The 25678-nt window shown below is 46.8% G+C and overlaps 1 protein-coding gene across 2 annotated transcripts in view; it reads right to left on the bottom strand.

The window, feature by feature from the left end:
- MYH10 (myosin heavy chain 10) overlaps positions 1 to 25678 on the bottom strand; it is a 1173511-nt gene that overhangs the window by 23810 nt on the left and 1124023 nt on the right. For both annotated transcript variants that reach the window (XM_069654592.1, XM_069654593.1), the window contains exon 40: positions 21332 to 21540. In XM_069654592.1, the coding sequence (XP_069510693.1) occupies positions 21332 to 21540 (209 nt within the window). The remainder of the gene's footprint in view (positions 1 to 21331; positions 21541 to 25678) is intronic.

Below are 25678 nucleotides of genomic sequence, written 5' to 3'. Positions count from 1 at the left end.
TCTTGCCTAACACCAACTAATCAATTCATCAATCACTGGCATGGGATAATTATCGAATTAAGACACTATGTTTACCTTTCAAAAATCGATACAAAACCTCCACGATTGATCAGGCTTTGCGACAAGGAATATTGGAGTGGACCAAGGACTTTCAGATTGAACAAGCGACTTACCTGTAACTCTTGTTCTCCAGTATGGGTCTGGCATGGATTCACATGCTCATGAATATTCCCCGTCAGGCTGAGAATCCTCAGTAAAAAAGAAAGCAGTTTCGCTATAGCCTGAAAACTGCTGGTCTCCTCTATAACCAATCACTGTACTTTGGGTCATGCCGCCCCCATACAATGAAAGTCATCTCCCTAAGCTCAACCCCTGGTGGCCATCTCCAGATTTGGTAGAGCACGTAAAGTGGCAGTATGAACCAAGAAGAGTCACAGAGGGAAAGGAGGGAGGGTTTGCATGTGAATCCATGCCAGGTCCATGCTGAAGAACAGGAGTTACAGGTAAGTAACTTGTTCCTTCTCCAGCATGAGGTCTGGCATGGATTCACATGCTCATGAATACCATTACACAGCAGTACATATACACAACCACGGGAGGTGGCAAGGCTCAACAGAAGTAATACACTTACCCATGGCAGAGACTTACCTAAAACAAACAGGCGGCTTAGCACAGCTTGGCCGACCTGGGACTCCTCCCTGGAATCACGGTTGATGCAGTAAAATCTTGTGAAGGTGTGGGTGGACCTCCATGTAGCAGCCCTGCAGATGTAGAGCAAGGGAACACCAGAGAGAAACGCCATTGTTGCAGCAATGGCTCTGATGGAATGGGCTCTCGGCCGGGCTGGAAGAGGCCTGTTGCCCATCCGATAACAGTGCATGATGCAGCCAGTGAGCCACCTGAAAATGAAAGCTTTAGACAGGGCCTTCATATGCCTCACTGGACCAAAATTCAATAAGAGTTGAGATGACTTCCAAAAAATCCTTTGTGCCTGCCACATTAAACTTCAAGGAACAAGCAACATCCAGCAAATGCAACGTCCTTTCCACCGGCGTAGAAGGGTTTGGGAAGAAGACAGGCAGAACCAAAGGCTCATTGAGGTGGAATTCTGATGGAACCTTTGGCATAAAGGTGGGTTAGATCCGCAGCACCACCCTCGCAGCATGGAAGGACAAGTACGGCTATTGCAGGAGAGGGCCTGGATCTCCCCGACCAACCTGACCTTGGTGACGGCCTCTAAGTAAGCCATCTTCCATGAGATAAACTTCAAAGGGGCCTTATGCATTGGTTCAAATGGGGCCCCCATGAGCTCAGCCTTTGAGGAACTCCCAGACAAACCTCTATGACCACAGGGGGGGCTTATCAGACGCCATGGTGTAACGGGATAAGGCGGCCAGATGCACCTTCATCGAGGCGGGACCCAAACCAGCCTTGGCCAGGGAAAGCAGATGTGGAAGGAGCTGTGGAGCTGCGATCCGCAGGAGGCGTAATTTTCAGAGACATGCACCACACTGAGAAGAGTTTCCATGTGGGTCCATAACAAGACAGCATAGAGAAAGCTCTTGCCAGGATCTTCTTGCATTCAAGCAGCAGGGAATAATGTCCAAACTGTAGGGCTGCAGGAGCCAGGCTGTGAGGCTCAGAGACGCTGGGTCATGATGGAGAATCAAACTGTTTTCTCTGGAGAGAAGATCAGGAATTGGAGGCAGCCGGATGGACAGGGCCACTGACAGAAGGAACAGGTCAGGGTACCAGATCTGCAGAGGCCAAGACGGCGCAATGGAAGAGGGAGGGAAAGCATACAGGGAGAGCCCGTCCCACGGGAACGAGAAGGCATCTCCCAGGAAACCTGCTGGCGAAACTCCGGCACTCTGAGTTGGCTGCCGTCACAAAGAGGTTGATAAGGGGTTGACCCCCCACTTGTTGAAGAGAAGAGATACTTGAGCCTGATGAAGTTCCCACTTGTGGCAGGACTGCAGCTTCCTGCTGAGCGAGCCTGCATTGGTGTTCTTGCTGTCAGCCAGGTGAAGGGGGACAAGCAACATGTCCTGAAGAATTGTCCAGTGCCACAGGTACTGGGTTTCCAGGGAGAGCGTGTCCCACCCTGCTTCTGGATGTAGTACATGGTGGTGGTGTTGTTGTCCGTCAAGATCTGCACCACCTTCCCCCGCAGCAGAGGTTGGGATGGTTTGAGGGCCCAGAAGACTGCCCGGATCTCCAGGACATTGATGTGGAGGTCTCTTTCCTCCGGGAGCCAGAGGCCTCTGGCACGTGACTGTCCGGTGTGAGCTTTCCAGGGAGGCATCGATGGTGACCGTAGCCTGGTACGGTGGGGTCTGAAAGGGAGCTCCTTGCGTGAGATGTGGGCATACTCCCCACCATCGTAGAGCTTGATGGAAATCGTGGGTGATGGCAATGTTGTCCGTCCAAGGGGCCGTGACCCGATAGTGCGCCCCTGTACTGCAAACCGTAGGAACTTCCGATGTTTATGGTGAATGGGACGTGAAAGCAGGCATTGTGAGGGGTCAGAAATGTGAGGTGCACAACTTTTTGAAGGTCATTTTATTTACTCAAAAGATTGGATATATGCCTCACTATCCCTACCCTGACAAGGATTTCCCTGCCTAAAATAAACTAAAGGAAACACTAACGAAGGATATCTGTCCCTCACAGTTATGCATACAGTAACTCAGCAATGTAATGCATGGCAGTTTATAGGCAAAAAAAATAACATTTACATTCACAATATGACAATCTCTCCTTATAATCTGCGTGAATTCCTCTCCATAGTACTGAAAAGAAGCAAGGAAATCTGTGTCTGTTACCAAGTTCTAACATAGTTCTTTGTGACTCCAACTTGACAAGCAAAAAGATCCAACACTCCAATGATTCAACAATAGCTCTTTGTCATCCTCTTCTGGATGATAAGACTTAAAGTAATCTTCACAAACAAAGAATATTTCCTTAGTTCAGTAGTATCAACACAAATTGTATTTGTCAGGAAGTTTTGTAAAAACATATTATTCAGATACATATAACACTTGTACAGCAGCTTTATACAGTTCTTTCAATGAAAGTTTGTCGGGACAATTTGTCCACACCAATTCACAGCACTTCAACTTCTACCTCGTTTACTTCCATGCCAGGCCTAATACTTCAAGTTCGCTATTCGGGTATACTCTCCTGGCCGAATAGTAATTTACAAACAATAAGTGCCCGTGTGGTCATATTGGTGCTCTTTAGTACTATTTTGGACTTCCCAACATCTCTCCAAGTTATGCTTCTCCCCTTCTGAACAACCTTTTCCAGAAGGTCAGCCTTCTTGCCACTCTTGTTTCCCCACTACGTTAACAACCAAACACTGAAAAGGATATAGTTTTATTCAGCTTCTTCCTGGGCTTTGGCAATGTGGGTTTATACCAGCCTTTGTTATATGCTTATTCAAATATGGGCAGTAAGCTTCACAACTTTTACAACTTAGTCCCCCTCCTGACTTTGGAAATATCTGTTGGTTTTAAATTGCTTAAGTGATTTTGTTTTCTTTTGGCTTGGGTAATAGTTGCCTGCATTAGGTTTCAAAAGTATTGCCTAATCTTGTTGCTGGATTCTCAAACTTGCATGCTTCAAAACACAGTCATTTGGATTTGCAAAATAATGTTTTCTCCGATTTCTAATAGTTTAATACGAAAGGCAATTTTGAATATCAGTTTCATACAAACGCAAGTGTTTTCTACTTCGAAAACACCTGTATTGAGCATGCGAGCAGCCTCGGAGCACTCCGGTGTCCCTCTCAGCTGGTGAACTCACCGGGTAAGGCGTGCACACCCGATTTCCTCGCTGCTCACAGGTACTTCGCTCCAGTGGCTCCTCTCGACCCGCAATCTGCTACTTGCGGTCTGGTGCCGTCCGTGCCACATGTACACAGAGCTTCCTTTGCTCCGGAGGCTCTCTGGTGCACGCCAGCCACCTGAGATAGCCCTGCTGGGAAGAAAGCTCTCCACACTTTCTCTTCCCGCTGTCCAGCCTCTGCAAAACAGGTCTTCAGAGGGTAAGCTTCCCTCTCTCGCGCTTCCCGCTGCATGACTTCTGCAATTAAGGATTCTGGAGGCAAAGAACCTCTTAGGACCAGCTAGTGCTTTCTACTCAACAGTGGTCCCCAGCGTCTTCTCCCACCTCCAATCTCTGCTTCTGCTGCTCCCTCTGCTCATTCTGCTGCAACAATTCCCTAATGGCCTGCACCTGAGGGGGCCTTTTAAGCCTCCCATTCTCCCTCAGGTTTGGGCCGTTCCAATTAACAAGCTGCACTTTGCCCTCTTTTTCATCCTAGTACTTCGGGGAATTTGGGACATCAAGTCCCTAATGCAAAAATGTGCTTTTTTTAGCTTAATTTTCGGTCTCAAACTCATTTCTATTCCCATTCATGTTCTTTAAAGGAATTTCATAAGGTTCCATCACCAAACTGGATTGTATAAAGGAATAAAGTTCTTTAAGAGTTTGAATTATACTATACCTTTGGGAGTTAGGGGAGCTTCTAGTCCCATAAGTCTCTGGGGTTTTAGAAGGGGTTTTATTTCTCTCAATGCCCAAGGGCTTATGCGTGTTCTCAACCACATTAAGATGTTCAATTTGGGGAACAAAAAGATTGTTAGGACAACAAGTCATTACATACTTAGATATTGTGGAGAGGTCCTCCCCAGAGAAAGACAAATACTCTGTCACCCAACTGAGTCCTCTCATTCCCCTGGGCCCTTTCTCCTTACAGGCGATCCTCCCGCAGACCACCCTTCCCCTTCAAGGCCAGGATCAGAAAGCGACGGCCTTTCCTTGGCCACCTCAGTGGAGACTTTAGGCAGGGTTTTGTGAGGAGTTTGTATGATTCATCCTCCAGGTCCAACGTCGCAAGTAAATCCCCTTCCTCCTGCTGGTCGAGCACGCGCTGCAACGTGGCCATCCTGAACTTCTGGGACTTCAAGTATTTGTTGAGACGTCTTAAGTTTAGAATCAACCGCCACCATGCTAACTTCTTTCCTACCAGAAAGTATCTGGAGTACACTCCAGAGCCCCAGAAGCACTGGCTCTATCGCCCCTTTTCTTAACATGGCTTGGACCCCCTGCAGCAGTTGAGCCATGTGTAGTTCTTGACGTGCCACAGTAGGAAAGCAAGGGCACATGTGTCGGAACTCCAAGGTGTGCCCTTGACAAAGAACGTCCAGCACCCGTTTGTCCATAGTGATGGACTGCCACTGGTCGACCAAGTTCGCTAGCCGGCTGCCCACTGGGGTGCGAAAGCAGGGCCCGAGCCCTCGGCCAGTTCAGGCCTCCTTAGGCACCTACATCCTGGCCTGCGGGCGACGATGACGCTGGCCTCTGCTACCGTAGGCCTGTGAGCAGCCTCTGTAGGCTTAATGGGTTGTGGAGAGGGAGTGCCAACTATAGGGGGTAGTATACCCCTTGGAGGACCTGCTGGACTTTCCTCTTGAGGACTGAAAGGATGACGACATTCTCTGCTGCATTGTCCATAGCGAGCATGCCATCTCTCTGTTTTAATTGCTTGGAGCATCTCGTCCACAGCCCTGCCAAACAAATTGTCCCCATCGAAGGGCATGTCCACTACCTTGGACTGGGCATCCGCCCTGAAGTTCGTGGCCTTCAGTCAACCCTAGCGTCAGAGGACAACCCCATTGCCCACCTGGAAGAATCTGGAGTCCACTATGTCCAGCGCCACCTCGCCCTCCTGGAACAGGGCGAGGGCGTCAGCCTTCTTTTTGTCTGGCAGGAAGTCCAAAATTGTCCCGAGCTTGTTGTGATCCAATGGAGGTTGACTACCAGTGTCCTCACTAGCAGACTGTTCACCCTTGAAATAACGTGTCAGCTGAACAGTAGACCGTAGACAGTAAACCTTTTCCCCAAGAGTGCGGCTTGCAGGATAATAAAACACCTGACAGGCCAGGTGCTTGAGTAAAACATCAGGAGCAGCAACAGGGCTAAGGAAGAAAACAAAACGAAGATCACAGTTGCATGTATAGCACAACAGCAGGCAACCCCGCTGCACCACCCTCTTGCTCCCACTCTTACCTGCGGGTGTAAGGTGATCAATCAAGAAACCCACTGGAGTGCTGGAAATGGGTGTTGGTGTCCAGTGAACAAGTCCAGTGTTCCAAGAAGAAATGTCCCGTACAGCTAATCCGAACGGAACGAGGGCGCAACTACTGTGCAATCCACACCAGATGAATCCCAAGGAAATCCTCCTAAAAGCAGCAGAGTGTCCCAAGAAAGTGCAATCGACCTAAATGAGTCCAAAAGGAATCCCCCTGTGCAGCATAGCGTCCCAATAGAAATCCTTCGTTTTTTGTGATGAGAAGTGACCAGCAGCAGAGCGTCCAGAAGTCACTCAGAGGTAGAATGTGAGGAGAATCAATCAGGATCAGAATGTTTAGGGAAAGGAAGAATTACTGTGGTTGCCAGGAAACAATACGCGGCGGCCGTATACAGAAAAATATATGAGTATACCAGCCTGCGGCGTCGGAATTGGAAATGGGTAAACAATCCAAGTTGCGCTGAGCAGAAGCAAGGTCAGGAGGAAAACGAGGGGTTTGGTAACCAAGAAAACAGTCCGGGGAAGGAGCCAGGCATCAGAATCAGGTAAGGGTAATCCCTGAGCGTAATTGGGAATGCGGTCCAGGTTCAGAATACCAGAATAACAAGGCAAGATACAAGATGCGACTCAACAAGACAACAGTTAAAGAGCACCAGGGTCGCGCACCTCTATCATACTTATAGGTACATTACGAAGCATACCAGGAATACGAAAAGCGCATCATGTGAGAATCACGTGATCTTACTTGCGCAGAGGATGCCGGGAATCGTAGTCTAGTAAATGGCGGCAATGTAACAGCCGCCACGGCAGTCGCCATGGTTTCTTGTAAACAAGTCGTTTTGCAAGCAAAGCGACACGGGGCATGACACTTATACCGGAGCTCCTTGTCCTAGCGAGATAGGATGGCTAGGGCATTGGCGTCCTCGAGAGTGGAAGACATGGTGTAAATGATGCACTTGCCCACCGCTTCAAGCTTCTTTCCCTCTTGGTCCAGAAGTAGCATTGAGGACGAAGGAATGACGAGCACTTCCTAGGGGCTGAGTATGGGACCCTGTACTTCTTCTCCAGTGAGTCTCTCTTGGAGGGTGCAGTATTGGAGTCTTCATCAGGGCCAAACCTTCCTCCCAGAAGACATCCAGCAGGGAGATCAACATGACGGTCTTCCTCGAGGACTCACGCGTTGAAAGAAATATGTTCTTCTCCTCCGGCACCAAACTGAAGAGTGTGAACGCCCTCGAGATCATGGTATGGAAAGAGAAAACCTTGTAAAGTATCGAAGCCCGGGAGGGTACATCGCCACCCAGTGGCGCCCAGTCAGCTGGGACATAGTCATCATACTCATCTGTATGAGTAGCCGTAGTGTGTGTCAGTACTGGTGTCGGTACAAGGCAGTTCCTCCACCTCTGGGATCAAAGGCCTCAGGGCTGCGTCGATGGCATTGGCCCTGAAGGACTAGGCTGACTCTTCGGCCTGGCAGGGATAGGTTGGCACTTCGGGCTTGGAGGACTTGGCCTGAGAGTGTGTTAGGCAATGTTTGTATGCAGTACCCCCTGGGACCACTACACACAAGTAGGAATACAGGTGTAAGCAAAACCAACCTATGGTATAAGTCTGTACCACAGTTTTTGGTAGCGAGCTGAGCAGCCATGCTTATCTAAAGAGGGAATGTGAGCTGTAAGGGTGTTACACAAGGTCTACAATGACAAGTATTCAGATAGACACTTATACTCAAGGTTTCTTGGTAAAACACTTTGTAATTTATTACACAATCATTTATAAAGCATTCACTAAATGAGGCAACCAATATCACGTAATGATAATACTACAATACTGATTGCTAAGCTTGAAGTAGGAGCCAAATAGCATTTAAGTAGGAGCAAAAGGGCATAAGTTGATAAAACAAATATTACAGTTACTCTAAAACAGTGCAAATAGTTTGAGTTCACCAGAGGAGTTGATTCAATGAAATAGGTAGGCCAAAGTCAATGGGCTAGTGTCTTGTATAAGTAAACTGGTATTTCAAGTAGTTCACGGAAGAAATATTCGTATGTCGGGTTACAAGCTGACTAGGCCTGCAAGTTGCCAAAGTTCCACAAACCTTCGCAGTGATAGCTAAGTTTTCTCGGTCGGTTTTTCACAGTACCTTATATTGAAGAAAAAGATGCAGCTGAAGACTTCTGTTCCTGGCAGTTCCTGCAGATCTCGCTGTTCCTTAGCCTCAGTCGTGGGGACAAGAGGGAGGACATCGGGGGACTCCTGCACTGCACTGGGACGGATCACAACGCTGGCAAACTTGGCAAATCTTCGATTCTGGTTGCTGTTCTTCAAGCATACAAGCTTGTGTCCTTCTCCTTGGTTAATCCTAACCAGCTCAGAGAATGGTATCCAGGTGGCTTACAAGTTGATTGGTCCTACCAACTCAAAGGAAGAAGTTGTCCTTGAAAGGGCTTCTCTGTCGAGATGAACTTGGCGATTCAGACCTGCAGCAGGGCTCCACTGTGCAAACTAACGGTCCAGCAGTCATCCTCTTCCAGCTCGTCTTCGGTGCTTTCGTTCCAGTGGTCGACTCTGCCTTCCAAGCCAAGAGACTCGCCTTAAACAGTTTTCTCCCATTCAGCCTAGCTGCCACTCCCTCAGCAGGGTGGCTGACATTGCCGGACAGTCCGCCAGACAATCACGCCAGAGTGCATTTGGGTCTCCTAGGAGACTAAGCACAGGGACTTTCGGGCACCTCCCTCACTCCCTGCCCCCCCAGACACTCAGACGCCAGAGGCGGTCTTCAGTCCTGAAGCCTGTCAAAGGCATAGAAAGAAAGGGACCAAACCTAGTTTGGCATGCAGAGACAAACACTAGAAGGACCTTTACAAAAAGAAATGGCAAAAAAAGAAGACCGGGTCCTGTTTAAACAAAGGGTCTTAAGGCGCAATCTCGAAAAACATGGCTGAAAGCAAGTCCAATCCTTCCAATGGTAACAGATCAAAAGCAATTCAAACAGCCAGCAGTGGTCTAATCAGGGACCACTGTGGGTTTCACTCATGCCACACACCTAGACTCAGGTCCCACAGATGTGAAAGGGTACCAGACAGTACCACCCCCTTCCTGGGCTATTCATATACAAAGGCATCACTAGCTAGTGAAAGCAGCTGCTTTCCCGGGCAAGCGCATGACCTTATATGGGTCCAACAACAATATGGTGAAGAAACAAGAGCAAGTCTTGTTGTGTGACCATTTTAGCACACTAGTCACGTTCAGTAGCCATACGCGGTAAACGCAAATGTGCATAGTAGAAATAACACAAACATGGTTAAAATATATTTGCTGCCACCAGATTGTCTTTAGGCACATATAAAAGTAACCAAAAATCCCAAGTGTAAAAGTTTAGAAAGTTATCGAAAAGCTAAAAAGACAAAAAGGAAACAGTTTCCCAGTACTGATAGTCTGAAGGACTGATCAGTTTCCCCATAACAAAAATTTGCAAAAAGGCCAGGGGAAGACTTCACCTCCTGTAAAAAGTCAGGACAGGTTAAGAAACAAAAGCAAAAAGTTTGAGGGTCCATAGAACTATGGAGGGAAATTTGGCAAAAGAGAAATCTTTCCAAACACCTGCAAGGCGGACTTCATGCGCCAACTGCAGGAGGAAGGGCCTCACATGCTGAGGAACCATCAACCTCCTATGGTCGCCTCCAGTAGACTATGGGCTCACAGTACAGTAACCCACCTTTCCAATAGATTCTATGCTTCCCAGGGGAGTCACCTTCCAACTGTTTGGCAGTCCCCAGAATATGGAGAGACAGTTGCTAAAAGAGAAATCTTTCCTAACAGATGTCTGCAGAAAACCCAGACGTCCTGAACCAAGAGAATCTGAGCAAGACTGTGCTGGTGGCCATTGTCCTTGCCCCGCAGTATCCAGACCAGACCAGACCAGACTGCAGATTCTGTCGGGAGGCCTCCTTGCTGTCCCTGATCGGAGCCTCAAAGCGTCATGCATCTGCCCTTCAGTGATTTGTACTGACATCTCTGCAATGACAGACCATACACCTAAAACCTAAGGAGAAATTGGCCGGAGCACAGGGGTAGTTTATTTATTTGTATTTGTAAAGCGCACGTACAGCCCACAGGCATCGAGGCGCTGTTGCAGCAGTTGTCTTATTTGCACATATTTGTCTTAGTTACGCGAGCATGCTTGGCTCATGGTTACAGTGAGCAGAAGACATATGAAGGCGTTATTGCGAATGGAGATCATCATACAGTAGACATGATTTGTCTCTCGGTTACAGTGAGCAAGATACATTTTAGGTGTACAGAACACCCGTAGGCTGGTATGACAAATCAGCCATACTGAGATCCACGAATCAAGGCCCTTAGGTGAACAGCATTGTTTTGATAGCTTTCCTGAAAGCAAGGTGCGATTCAAGTTTTCTGGCTGGGGGAGGGAGGGCATTCCAGTGTGAATCTGCCAGTACCGGAAAGCTGGAGCCTCCTGCTCGCATTCTCTTAGATTTAGGCACAGAAATCATGTTCGTGTAGGCTATTCTGGTAGGTCTGGTGGGTACCTGCTTAACAACTCTTTGTGCTAAGTATAGGGGTGCACGGTTGTTGATGCACTTGTGAGTTAGAGCAAGGGCTTTAAAGACTATCCTCTCTTTAATGGGTAGCCAGTGAGCTTGCTTTCTGGTCTCCGAAATGTGTTCCCTTTTAGAGATGCCAGTAGCTGCCCTAAGGGCGTTATTCTGGACTATCTGCAGTTTGGAGAGGTTTTTGTTGGAGGTCCCTAGGAAGAGGGCATTACAGTAGTCTAATCTGGAAAGGATTATGGCTCTTGCAATGGTGAGGCAGTTGGTCTTTGAGAGATAAGGTCTGGCTGCGTTAATTAGTTTGGAGTGATAGGCGGAGGTCGAGGCAATGGCATTGACCTGCCTATTCATCGAGAGGTCTGAGTCCAGGTAGACGCCCAGTGTCTTTACAGCTTGTGATACTGGGATAAACGTCAATAGTGAAGGAACTGTATTGTTTGTCCATTTTTTTGAGTGTGGCCGGTGATCCTATTATCAGGAGCTCGGTTTTCTCCCCATTGAGGCATAACCAATTCTTGGCCATCCAGGTTTGGATAGTGGAATAGATGGCCTCGAGGGTGGCCGAATCGGCTCCATAGTCACCTCTGAGTGGGATGAGGACCTGTGTGTCATCAGCATAGTTGGTATATGTGATGCCCAAGGCGTCCAAGATTTGGAACAGGGGCCTTGTAAAGAGGTTATAGAGGGTGGGAGAAATGCAGGATCCCTGTGGGACTCCACATTTCATGAGGCTTGGGAGGGCACAGGCCGAGTCCGAGAAGACTTTCATATCCCTTTCCTGAAGGAACGAGGTGATCCAAGCAATGGCTGTAGTGGAAAAGTTGGCACTAGTGGACAAGTGGTGGCAGAGGGTATTATGGTCCACTAGGTCAAATGCTGGTGATAGATCAAGGAGCAGGAGAAGAGCGGGTTTGCCGGCGTTTCTCAGGTCATCCATTTGATTCTTTAGGTCTAGCAGGGCAGTTTCGGTGCCGTGTCCTGGACGGAATCCTGATTGCCTAAGGCCAAGCACATTATTTTCCTCCAAGAACTTTTGGATTTGCAGATAGGCTGCTTTGTCCAGAATTTTTAGAAGGAAGGGGACTGTCGTGATGGGTCTATAGTTTCCTGGGATGGTAGGGTCAAGGGTCTGCTTTTTAAGGAGAGGGCGAACCCATGCTTCCTTGAGACTAGTGGGGACATGGCCGGATTGGAAAGAGGCGTTAATGAACGCTGTGATGAAGGGGGGGGGAAGGTGCATTCTTTGATAAGTTGAGCTGGGCAAGCATCCCCCTTGCAGGATGATGGTTTAATTGAGTTGAGGAAAGTGATAACCTCTTGTTCCCTCATGTCCTTGAACTCAAATGAGGGGGAGACAACACTAGCAGAGGTCCGAGAATGAGATACCTGGTGACTCAGGGCTTGTTGATGGGCTAGGATTTTGTTCTGGAGCATGTTGAGCTTGTCCAACATAGCCGTTTGGATTTTGTTGCACCAATCTTCATCCTTTTGGAGTGTTGTAGGGGGGGTAGTGGGAGTTTCCAGCTCCCTGAAAATGGCAAAGATTTCCTTGGTGTCAGATTTTGCATTTGCTATCCTAGAGTTGAAGGAAGAGGCTTTTGCTTTAATAATTGCCGCTTTATATTCTTTGGATATATCCTTGAAGGTGGACTTGGTGGCGTCATTGGTTTTTGCTTTCCAATGGGAGAGCGCTTTCCTTTTTTGGCTCTGAGGTCGTATAGCTCTTTGGAGAACCAGGTGTTGGAATGCTTGGACCGCTTGGTCTTTTTCAAGGTAAGGGGGGGCGATTGCATCCACTGCCTGAGAGATGACCGTTTTAAACACTTCAGCAAGGGTTTCTGGGTCATTGGAGCCAGGGGCCTGGAGGGCCGGAACTAACAGATAGGGTGTAAGCCTTTCTTTAGTTAGTTGTCGGGCACTTCTTGCCATAGAAGCAAGTAGGGGGGGTCGGTTTGAGTTGGTCCCTGGAGACCTTAATTTCAAACATGATAAAATGGTGATCAGACCATAGAATGGGAGAAACGTCCGTGACTCTGATGGAGCAGTTGCGATGAGCAACCCAGTCGAGGGTGCGGTCTTTGCTATGTGTGGGTACTTTGATGGCCTGAGTGAAACCTATGATGGATAAGGCTTTGCTAAGGGAGGCTGCCTGGGTATTATTAGGGTCGTTGAAGCCCAGATTGAAGTCTCCTAGGAGAATGGATTGGGATGTTTTCTTTAAATTGTCTGAGAGAGCATGGATTAGTGCATCTTGGAAGTCTGCCACAGGCCCAGGTGGTCTATAGATGATGTGGATTGCAATGGTGGAGTTTGCGGAGACCTTAACTTTGAGAGGAAGGTAGTCACAGTTATGGCTAAGATCCCCTTCTAGTTGTCTTATGGCAATAGAGCTTTTTGCAATTAGGGCTACCCCTCCTCCTTTCTGGAGGGGGCGGTCGTGTCTAAAGATATTGTAGCCTGGGGGAATGGCCAAGCTGAGGGCAGGTCCTGAGGAATCAGAGAGCCATGTTTCGGTAATCATTAGAAGGTCAATGTTGCTGCTTTGGATGAGATCTAGAACACCCAGTGCATGTGCGGGTAGGGAGCGTGCATTGATGAGGGCACATTTGAAGGGAACAACAGGTGCGGCCCTGTAAGAGGGACTAGGTATAGAGCTGCTCCCTATAGGGGCAGTGGGCAGGTACGGCAGTGCAAAGGTACATTCAGGCATAACAACAACACTCCCCGTAGGGGCAGTGGGCATAGGCAGGTCAGGCAGTGCAAAGGTACATTCAGGCATAACAACAACACTCCCCCATAGGGGCAGTGGGCATAGGCAGGTCAGGCTGTGCAAAGGTACATTCAGGCATAACAACACTCCCCGTAGGGGCAGTGGGCATAGGTAGGCCAGGCTGTGCAAAGGTACATTCAGGCATAACAACAACACTCCCCGTAGGGGCAGTGGGCATAGGCAAGTCAGGCTGCGCAAAGGCACATTCATGTATAACAACAACACTCCCCGTAGGGGCAGTGGGCATAGGCAGGTCAGGCTGTGCAAAGGTACATTCAGGTATAACAACAACACTCCCCGTAGGATAGATTATAGATAATGAGTTTTAGGATGCTCTGGCTAAAGAGCACTTACACTCTACTTGATAATCAGTTAAACAATCTGGGCAACTATAGTGTAGCAAAGCAAATTAATGAATAACACGCTATGGAAAGAACAGATTAGAGAACCAATATGTAGGAAAGAAATTAACAACAACCATACACACTGCCTTATAAACCAAGTCACAACACCTTAAAAAAGTCCTTCTGTAGCTAGGAGAGAGGGGGACTAGTGCCCTTAAGAGTCACAGGTCCCAATGCAGTTCTGTTTAGGAAGTTAGGAATCTTTTTAAGAGTCTAAACAAGGGTTGGAAAAGCCAACAGGCACTTTTTAGTATTTAAATCAAATAGTATAACAATTGAAGAACATTTCTAAGCAGACCCTCTCCCTATCTAGACAATTTAGGGGAAGCCCAGGGGAGGAACCTTGACCAGAACTCCCATCATGGTCATGCAAGGGACGGTGTAGGGCAAGGATGCCCGTTAAACCTTACGGAGGTGGAGAGCAGGAAGCGGTAGGTTTACTCACCCTCTTTACTCAGATTCACTGATGGACCACTTTGGCAGATCCTAAAATCACTGGGCCCTCACGCTCTGTCTTTTGGTTCCCGTGAAGTAGATCCAGTGGTTGTGGTTGCTGTTAGGGAGATTTATCATTATTGTGCTCCATTCCCCCTCTTAGTGAGACCCCCAGCACTTTCTGCTGGCCTTCTGGACCTTTTTCATTTAGTCCCGAATGAGGGGAGCCTTTTTCCACTCATTCATTCTCATGGGTTCTGTCTTTTGGAACTCTATCATTTGTAAATCTACCTGTACTATGGAGTCAGTCTGCTCCATAGCTCTTAAAGGCATCTGTGTTTTACTGCTGTAGTACACAGCCCCTTATGTGCACTGTTGCTGGGGATCCCTAGGGTCCACTTTTAAGGTTCTTTTCCTACATCCATAAGTAAACTACTGTTCTTAAGGATATCTCTCCCAAAACGGTATAGTCCAAGAGACGGGCACACACCACCTTCAGTGAAGTGTCAAAGGGATACTTAGTATCCCCCTTCTCTCTGCTCCTGTGACTTTTTAGTCACATAGACAATCACCTAGTTACGGCTGGTAGCAGTAGATGGGTTCTACCATCTATTGCGTATTTTCTTATGCTGCAGGCTGTGTGCATAGCCGCGGTAGTGCACAATAGGGGCACCCAAGTACCAACTTGGGGCCTCCCTTCTTTTTCGCCATTACTAGCGTGGTTGTTCTTTGTTAGCACTTCTACTATTCTGGGAGGGGGAGGTCTCTATGTGTGCGTTTTGCCTTTGGCGGGTACCAGTAGGTATCCCCGTCTAGGCGCCAGAGTGTCTGCACAGGCAAGAAGTGGGGGAGGAGTCTTCCACTCCCCCGTCCTTTGTCTGCCAAAGTGCCTGAATAGGACCAGCACCCACAGGGAGTCTGGCTGTCCTGATTGGGCAGCCAAACGCCCCTTTCTGTAAAATGCTGAGAGGGATTGCAGAGGAATGTGTGCTGTAAATGTATAAAAGGTGTGGCTTCTGGAGTGTAAAGCAAGTCGACCACAGTAAACCGACGTAACCGAAGAAGAACCGAAGAAGAAGACGACCAGAGACACCGGCAGACCCTGTCCAAGACCGTGAAGCGACCACTGCTGTCCTGACCTGTGAGCTCCTAAGAGGACGGCTCCTTCCCTTTGGCTGGTGGGAACAACCAGCCCCAAGACGAACTTTGAAATGAGCCATCGCATGAGGTCCTAGGAGCTTCCAGAGCTGCGGAATCCAAATACCAGGAGATCAGCTGCCCATTTCTAGAGCATCGTCGTGGAAAGGCTGAATCCGTCCAAATCTGTGCTAAGCCGGTAAGGACACTCCATAGATCCGATCCAACTCACCCAGACCCCCTCACCATAGTGTGGGACTGTAGGAAGCGAAGAAGATTGACCGGGTGATCCATTTCCTTTGTGGGTCCTGCAGAAAAGGTGTCAAAACCGCAGAGTGAACCAAAAAGTTGCTGAAAGTCGTGCTTCAGGTCCTCCCTCGAGACTGCAGCTGAAAGACACCGTCCATTGTCCTGCCTTTCGTCACCAGACCAAGGAATCCAGAGGTTGGATCCAGATCTCCCACATCGCGGAAAAGCCAATGTTAGGTAAAGTTTGAATGTAGTACCCTCTGGGAACACTACAAGCAACTATGACTACAGGTATAGGCAACCCAACCTTTGGTTTAAGCTTGTACTACACAGTTTGGGTAGTGTGTTGAGCACCAGGCTTATCTCAAGAGGGGAAATGTGAGCTGTAGTGGAGTTAAACAAAGATGCAGTTACAGGTATTCAAATAAACTTTTACACTCAAGGTTTCTTGCATAAAAAAGTAATGTATTTATCAGTCAGTTATAAAGCCTTCTTCAGAAGGGAGCAATAGAATAGCAACACACAAATAAACTTCAATACTGTACACTCAGTTTCTGGATCAGACAAGGACCTTTTGGGATGGCCCACAGACAACCTACACCCACAGGTGCCTTCAGTAACAAGAGTGCTCGCGACATTAATACCTTACTCTTGGCATACAGAATACTCTTTAAAAAGTAGGTAAAAGGCACAAGTTATTAGAACACAAGAAATACAAATAGTCATTAGTAGGGAAAATACTTTAAGATAGCTCTTGGAAGAGTCATTCAATTCAATAGGCTAAGCCAATGCCAATAGGCCAAAGTCTTTGTATAGGATGCAGCACTTCAGGTAAGTAAATGGAAAGGTCTTTGCACAAGTTCTTAGGAGTCTTTGAGAACAAGAAGAATCAAATGTAGGGCCACAAACTGATTAGACTTGTGAGTTGCAGAAGTTACAAGCACTTCCACAGTAAGAGGTAAGTTCTCTTAGGCTAGTTTTACAGTACCTTAGTAAATAAGAAAAAGATGCAGCTGGAGACTTCTGTTCCTGTACAGCTCTGCAGATCTGACTGTTCATGGGCCTCAGTCGTGGGGACAAGAGGGAGGACGTAGGGGGACTTCTGCACTGTACTGGCACCGTCAAAGCCGACAACTGGCCAACTTTACTTTCAGTGGCTGTTTCGCGTTTCAGCTCCTTGCGGTACAGCAAATAGCAATAGGCGCAGTTCCTGGCTGTCAATGTGGACTTTCCTCATATCCGAAGTCCCGCACTCAACTGAGCGGGGTCAGCTTGGTCAGTCCTGCTTCGTGGGAGTCCGGACATATTCCAAAAGCTTTTGGCCAGCTTAAAAGCAACGCAACAATCTGGTGTCCCTCTCCCTGGCTCTACGGTTCCCTGCAGCAACTCTGAGGAAGTTCAACCAGCTCTGAGATGGGTGTCCACGTGGCTTACTTGGGAGTTGAGTGGTTTTACCAACTCAAAGGGAGAAGTCGTCCTTTGCATGGCTTCTCTGTCGATTTGAACTTGGCGATTTGGACCTGCAGCAGGGCTTCACCAGGCAAACCAACAGTCCAGGAGTTGCAGCAGCCGTCCTCTTCAAGCTCTTCTTCGGTTCTTTCGTCCAGTGGTCGACTCTGCCTTCCAAGCCAAAAGCCTTGCCTTTTATTCAGTTCTCTCCCATTCATTCCAGCTTTGCCGAACAGTCAGCCGGCCAATCACTACAGAGTGCATTTGGGCCTCGTGGGAGACTAAGCACAGGGAGTTTCAGGCACCTCCCTCACTTCCTGCCTACCCCTGACAACCTGGAGCCAGAGGCGGGCTTCACTCGTGAATCCTGGCAAAGGCAAAGCGAACAATGGGACGAAGCCTGGTTTGGTGCACAGAGTAAATGTCAAGAAGGACCTTTCCACAAAGAAATAACAAAAAAAGAAGACCAGGGGCATTTTGACAAAAATGGCACCCTTGGGTGCTTTACTGCAGCTGCGAACGCAGCCTGCAGTAAATGCACACCACGGTAGTTAAAATGAAACCACTGTCACCAGCCATTCAGTGAGAAAAGGGTAACAAAAAATGTTACATGAGAAGCTAGACAAAGGGGATACTAGGTAACCCCTCCAGCACCCCATTATAAGATAGTGTGTGCTGAGTCTAGAAAGATACAAATGTAAGTAAAGTCAATTTCACTTTACTGCTCTTGGAAACAGTAGTTTAGTCCAGAGAAGGTATTTAAACCTTTGGGAAATCTGAAAGACTTCCCTGTGCCACTGCACTGAAGGTGCTGTGTGACACAATGTAAGAGATGATGCCTATGGAGTTTGTCAGACTCCACAACCAAAAGACACACAGAGTTCAAAATCACATTAAAATACATGAGAGAGTGGGAAAAAGGGTCTCACTCTCTCCAGGTTAAAAAAATCAAGTCCTCAAAATCCAGCAAAGTTGCTGGGGGTCTCTAAGGTGGATGGAATTACCACATTTCTGAGAATTCTCCCTAGGAGCCAGGATACGGCCATCACTTCTGGATCCAGTTCCTGGGGGTTCACCAGTGCGGGAGTATAACCTGGGTGAGGGATCTTCGGGGAGTGAGAGTGGGATACGGATGGTGATACGCAGTATCCCCTTCCTTATAACACCTTTACCCCATCCTACCAAGTAGATTTTTGATGAACTCCACCGCCGCCCCTATACAACACAAACACTTTCTCACGGACAGCCCACTATGAGAGAAAAAGGACTAAGACCCGAGCCGTATAACCGACGTGTGCCAATACAATGGTCAGGCAAGCTCAGGCAATTACTGACCATCACACACACCTGACTTCCATTAAGCTTCCCCACAAGGATAAAAGGCGGATCACGAGAGCACACTGAGCAAGGCAAAGCACACGAGGAAACAGCAGTTCCAAGATGGCAGTTTAACAAGAGGAGAAAGACGGCGATACAGAAGGGGATTGCAAGGAGGGAAATTCCTGTGACCTTTTCGACAAGGAACTGTTGCTTTCATGAGTCATTGAGATTGGAAAGCGCAAGACCAGGAAAAGGGGCTGAAGAATCCTGCATTGTGTGTCAGATACCCAGGTTCCTCCTGTGTCAATAATCAAGGCGGGGAGAATTACCAGCCGCTTTGTTACTGTCCTTGGCTCCAAGAACAAAGCAGCATCAGTGAAATCAACACAGCTAGTGAGTTGGGGAGACCGATATAAGACCGGTCTGTGTTGAAGCCAAGGTCGCAAGCAGCAACATTTTATTTTATTGAACTTTGAAACAAAGATACAATACCTTTGAGACAGTAGTCTGGCACCATGTGTGTGCTCAATCGAAGGTATCTAAGGTTTCCAGCAGAAAAGTGAAAGTTGTAGAGAATTGTGAATCAAAGTGGTCCTGCAACGGGACACGCAAAATCCCACGCACAATCGAAAGTCTTCGATGTTGATACAGTAAAGAAAGTTTGTAAAGTTGAAAAATTTGGTCTGAGCCCTGCAGAGGGAGATCAATTGAAAGATTTGTATTAAAGTGTGTCTGACCCGGTGGAGTGGGACCCGGGGTGAAGCAAAAATCACCAGAGAAGGTTTTGTGTTAATGTGGGTCTGAGCCCGGCAGAGGGGCACCCAGGGTGAACAGAAAGTCCACGAGAATTTGTACGTGTGAAATCCTAAGAAGAAAGGAACTTTGATGTTTGTCGTATTACATCAGGCCCTCTGAAAAAGAGATTTTGAATAGCAAAGAGACTTTACTATAGAAGGCCATGATGTTTTGAACTGCACCCTCGTGCTAGAGAAGGCGGAGACTGTACTAAGCTGGAATGTGACACTTTGTCTCATGCTGAAAACATGGGATGGGAAGCCAACTGCTTGAATATCTTGACATGTCATTTCTTGAACACTTTTCTTTTGTTGCATAACATTTAGAGGTAAGGAATGGCAATAGATTTATTAGTTTAGGCCCCTTTATTTTGACAAGACACCACTAGGACTGCGTTATTATTTGATGGTTGATGTTTTCCCCATCTTTAGATTTAGGTCTAGACTTTCCAAACCCATTTGAAGTTCAATAAACACTCTTGAACTGTGATCACTTGTGTCTGTCTTACTGTTTGATACCATGCCCTCCTTACAGGCCCTTCATGCTTGAGAGCTGCAAGTGCAGGGGGAAGGCCACTTGTTACAAAAGTCGAGGGTCTGCAGAGTTCCAACTCTGAACTGGGGACAGCAACTAATGTAGTGAGGTAGTTCATGAGGTGCTGGAAAGCCAACAGATTCTGCGAGACTTCTGAAGGCTTCCAAGGTCAAGGTACTCAAATAGGTGTCCAGACCGGTTGTTCCCACTGGTTCCAGTGGACGAAGAGCTGATAAAGGCCTTCTGGAAATCAGCAAAGGAGCAGGGCTTGTTGCAGGGAGTTTTGAAGAAGACAATACTGATTGGCTGCAACAAGATGTTCCAGGTCTTCTACTCCTCTTTGTAGGGGTCTTGGCTCCAATGACAATCTGCTGAATGGCTGCAAAAATCCTCCTTTTATCCAGGATTCTAGACGAGTCACCCCCAACCCTACCAATAGTAACGATCTGCATCATGCAAACTGGTATGGACTGCACAATCATGGATAGAGTCTGGCCACCACATCTGCCCAGCAACAGACACACTTTAGCATGGATGTGGACTGGTACCAGATGGTCAGACTTCACATCCAGCCACACACTGTTACTTTGCCTGGGAAAGCTGGAGCTTAAATGGGGGAAAGGCTTAACCTATATGGCAAATCTGGCTCTCAGAGGGCAGGAAGAAGGCCAAACTAGAAGCTGGCCAAAGGACAGCCGGAAATGTTGTGACACAGCCATTTTAGCGTATATGGTATTCTAAAAGGTATTAAGCAGTAAAATGCAACAGTGCACAAGGCAATAAAAAAAACTACAAAAAACAAAGTTATAGGAGCATCAAGTATCCTTACCGCACCTCATTGTAAAATGAAGAGTGCAGTGTAAAATAACCAAAGAATTCCACAATGGAACAGAGTTCTCCTGCACTAATAGCCAAAGAAACTGATCAATGCCTCCAAAACACATGAACTTAGCAAGGCAAGTGAAAAGGCTTCACTTGCCTTCAAAGGTCGAGGTTAGCAAAACACAGCAAACAATTGGGCGGTAGTGGGCATAGATGTCTATGTAGTGCAAGCAGCAAAGAGAAAATATTTCCTAACAACTTCCCAGCAAATTTTGATTATATTTAAATCAAGCGTTTTCCATGAATGGTTCACGAAACAAGCCTGGCTTGGAAAGAAGTGGGAGAAGGGAAATGAAGCATTCTGAATATGCCTAACAAATGTGTTCTCGCACTCTCCCTACTGTATGCATGGATGATGGTGGTCATCTATCAGCTTTGAGGAAGTTTCATCTCTTGTCTCTACCTGTTCGATGTTGAGTGCCGGCTGGTTTTTGGGTTTGAATGATGCATCAAATGATAAATTGGTTCTCTACTCAGTTTACATGCAGCCAAACCATGGTCGGAAAAAAAGCACTTCAGGGAAATTGACGCGTGAAAGATCATGGGTCCCTGCACATGTAGGATAGGGATAGTGTAACTGCATCAACACCCCTTTCCCGAATCACGAAAAACAAGATTAAATACTCAAAGCAAACAACTAGATGAGAAAGTCAGCAAACAAATGTATGCATAAAATGGTCCTTACTTGGCTTCCTGTTCAAGCTGTTCCTCCAATTGCCCAATCTTTGCTTCCAAAGCACAAATGGTTGCCTTGAATTTTGACTTAACAGACCCCTCAAGCTCCTGTAGTTTAGCCTTTAGTTCTTTGTTTTGTCTTTCTAGTTGCTGGCGTGCATTCTCACTTTTCTGGGCAGCACTGCGTTCACCCGCCAGTTCAGAATTGAGAGTATCAACCTGTGGGTACAAATGATTTTTTGTTTTCATAAACAGTAATCGACTATAAAGTTGACATACACATTTAGTGACAAAACGATTTTTGTTATTAGGACATTAAGGGCAGGTTGGCCTAATAACACCTCAGAAATTCAGTGAAAAAGCTTTGTTAAAGGGATGTTATGGTTGCAACACCAGAAAACGAAAACCCCAAAAAAAGCAAGTCCTGATTATCAAAGCAAATATTTGTGCACCGCTGTTACCTTTAAACAACTGCTGCCACCCATGCACTGCTCATGAGTTGTGTTAAAATGGTATTTATAATCAGGCCGGATGGACAGATTTTCAGAGGCTACCCTAGTTATAGTGAACAGGGGAACTCGGAGGTTAGCCAAAACTCAATAAAGTTAAGTGTGGAGAGTGGTCAAGGCTTGGTCTCAGTGAGTGGGGATCGAGGGTCCACAAATAGTCCACACAGTGAAGCACACACTAATTCCATTTAGACTTATAAGTACAAAAATACTTATTTAAAGGACCAAAAACAAACATTAGAAAATGAAACAAGCAGGAAGTAATATCACACAATACTCATTCATCAAACATATACAGTCACCTTTAGGTTTTTAGGAAGGCATACAATAACTTAAGACAACTAACAAAGTAAGTAGTGATGCAGTAGAATTAAACCAGTTCACAAGAATTATACCCTAACTTTATAAGGCCAATCCCTATGATGTCTGGGGCCTTGGAAGAGTTCTTGTGGTGGTGAAAATGTTCTAGTAGACATTCAACAAGTTACAGGTATGTACAATATTATTTTCTTTAATGTTTATTGGTTACACTTATCACAAAAATAAGGCATTTAATCATTTACATTAAAAGAATAACAATCTTCATCTAAGCTCAACTTTCATGCCACTAATACCTTCACAACATAATATTTGGGAAGCATCTGTCCTTATCCTTTTCAGGCAATCTCATGAATCACTTTAAATTTAAGTGATCATCAAAATAGACTGAGGATTAAACCATCTTGACCCATCGTTTTATTAATTCAATTCCTGGCTGCTTAAAGATGGCTTCTATGAACTGCAAGACCTCCAAGCAGAGGCCTATCCTCTCTCCCATCAATATCCATTGCCACCTTTGGAGATCAAGGGTTATCTGAAAGGTTTTATGAGCTTGAAGATTGACAGCACGTAGATCAAAACGCAGGGCAGGCAGTTAGGATATGATATTTTATTTGTGTCGCTCTCGTACACAAGTGTCTCAGAGCACGACTAGGCAAGGGAGGGGAACAGGGGAGAGCACCAGCACAAAATAAAAATGATCTTACTAGGCACATTGACATTGAGAACATGCAAGTGCATGGGAAAGGGAATAGGGAAAAAGTGCATGGAAGGGGGAGAGTGGAAAGTGCGGATCCGAGGAGCGCAGGTAAATAAAATAAATAAAAATAAATAGATAATGGAGACAAACTGTGGTAGTGCAGCCAGCAAGTGGCAAGTGCTATGTTTAAGGCAGCAGACTGGGCAAGTCTGAATAAGTGTAGAAAAAGAATAAAAAGGGGGTGGGGGTGCTGTATGGGTACAGATACAGTCCCCAGTGCAAGGGGTGGCCAGGGGGCAGTGCAGGAAGGTGGCAGGATGAGCAGGTACCTGGGCCCAGGGGACAGAGGGTGGCCAGGGGCACAGTGCCAAGAGAGAGCAGATCAGCAGGTGAGAAGGAGAGCGAAGGCAGAAGCAAAGAGGAAGAAGATAGAGATCTACCCCCAGCTGGTTTCTTTGAAAAACGATTGACCCGGAGGGAGTTAGAGGTAGAGGAGCGAAGAGCTCGAGAGGGGAGGTATTTGCGGACGGATAGCCGTTTTATGAGATGAAAGAGGGATTCAGTTTCCCCTGCAAAATCACAAGATCTACATTGATATTGCTCTTGCGTTATTTGTTTCCTGGATAATTGAACATCTATCGTGTGTAAAATGTTTAGTCGCACTTGCAACAGAAGATCTCGATAATATGCAGAAGGAAATTTTAAAAGATACTTTGGTGGATTATTTAGGCCTTTTTTTCAATCGCTTTTTTTCAGTTTGATTTCAATTTTGGTGGGATTGGTGATTAACTCCTCGGGTTCTATGTTTTTTTCTACCAGGATTGTTTCAATCTTGTTTTAACTCATAGCGAGCTGTGGTGTGCCCCGTCATCTCTATTTCTATTAATGACTACAACCAAGTACACCATGGTTTGCACCACTTCTAATTTCGTTCTTTTTACCCACCAGACATTTTCCTTTTTTGGTCCTCTTGCAGCAAAATAATATTTCTATCTTTCAGATACCAGCTTTTAGATCCGACGATCAAAAAGCAATAGAATGGAATAATCAAAGCTTATTCTAAGGTTTATTCTAAAGAGTACAGGGGAGGTGAAGAATGTGTTTCAATTACTTACCCCAGTAACTCTGATTTTTCCAGGTGACTGGGGGTTACTGGGGGTAGGTTCTCCCGCCGTTGGATTCAGTAGAAGATGCCCAGGAGATAGCTACTGGTGCAAGGATTCTTCTGGTCAGTTACAGGAGCAGATTGCACCCTTTGCGAAGGGGTGCTGATCACTCGTAGTAGGAGTGGGATCAGATGGAAACTATACAGGAAGAGTCACTCCCACGGGAACGAGAAGACATCCCCCAGGTTCCTTGGCTGAGGGAACCTTCTGGCATTCGCTCTGGCACTTGGAGCTATTCATCGTCACGAAGAGGTCGATCTGAGGTTGACACCACTAGTGGAAGAGACAAGACACTTGATCCTGATGAAGTTTCCATTTGTGACAAGAACGCAGCTCCCTGCTGAGCAAGTATGCAATGGTGTTCTTGGTACCTACCAGGTGAAATGGGACAAGAACCATGTCCTGAAGAATGGCCCAGTGCCACAGAGTCTGGGCTTAATGGGAGAGTGCTGAAGAGGGCATGTCCCACCCGCTTCCAGATGTAGAACATTATGGTGGTGTAGTCCGTGAAGACTCACCACCTTCCCCTTAAGCAATGTCAGAAATTATTGGAGGGCCCAGAAGACTGCCCGGAGCTCCAAGACGCTGATGTGAAGGTCTTTTTCTTCCGGAATCCAGGTGGTGACCATCGCCTGGAACGGTGTGATCTGAAACGGAGCTCCTTGCGTGAGATGTGGGCACACTCCACATCATCGTAGAGCTTGTCAGAACTCCTGGTTGTGGATGATCTTATCTGTCCAAGTGCCCGAAACCTGCAGCCAACGTGCGTCCAGAAACTCCGAGAGACCCCATCTACATAGAGGGACGAGGTGGATGTAGGAGGACATCATGCCCAACAGTGACTTGATGGCAAGCACTGTTGCGGGTTGTGCCAACGACAGGCGCTGCACCTTCTGTAGGATGGCCGTCACCATCATCTCCTAGGGGGTTGCCAGACAAGCAACCGTGTTGCGACGGGCGCCCCAAAACCTGAGCGTTCTGTGATGGCTCTACGCAGGACTTTAGATAATTGATGGAAGATCCTAGATACATCAGCAGACTAACAGTCTCTGCCGTGGGCCGTTTTGCCAGTGCGTGAGAGGGAGTGGATGAGACAATCGTCCAGATAAGGTTAGACGTGGATGCCCTTGAGACAAAGATGCACCGCCACCAGAGCCAAGCACTTCATGAACACCCTTGGGACCGATTTCAGGCCGAAGGGCTGTTAGGCAAGAATTGATGTAGTAACCCTGTGGGAGACTACATCAGACTTGTCCTCTAGGTATTAGGTAACCCACCTATTGGTATAGGTATGTACTACACAAGTTGGTAGAGTGACTGAGAAGCCAGAATTATCTCAAGAGGGGTAAATGTGAGCTGTAGCATCGAAAGCCACATATACAATTATCCAAGTAACACTTACAATCAAGGTTTTCTAGTAAAATAATTATTTATTAACAGTCAGTATTAAATGAGCATTCTTTAAAAAGGGCAATGTTCAACAAAAAAAATCCACTTCTAAATACTTTCTCAGAATCAAGTCAAGCAAGTGGATACTCTTTAGAGATGATTCATACACATGTCCCACACCCCGAGGTGACTGTACTAACTAGGACAGTATTGGCATTTAGATATCACTTGGTAAATTCTAAGTTTGGCAAAAAGGAAAGGTTAGAGAAAGGAAA

Source organism: Ambystoma mexicanum, chromosome 3q, assembly GCF_040938575.1.
Source record: "Ambystoma mexicanum isolate Mex_15411 chromosome 3q, UKY_AmexF1_1, whole genome shotgun sequence".
In the NCBI taxonomy this organism is placed as follows: Eukaryota; Metazoa; Chordata; class Amphibia; order Caudata; family Ambystomatidae; genus Ambystoma; species Ambystoma mexicanum.
The sequence above is the reverse complement of the archived record's forward strand: the minus strand, read 5'-3'. Positions and strand labels throughout refer to the sequence as shown.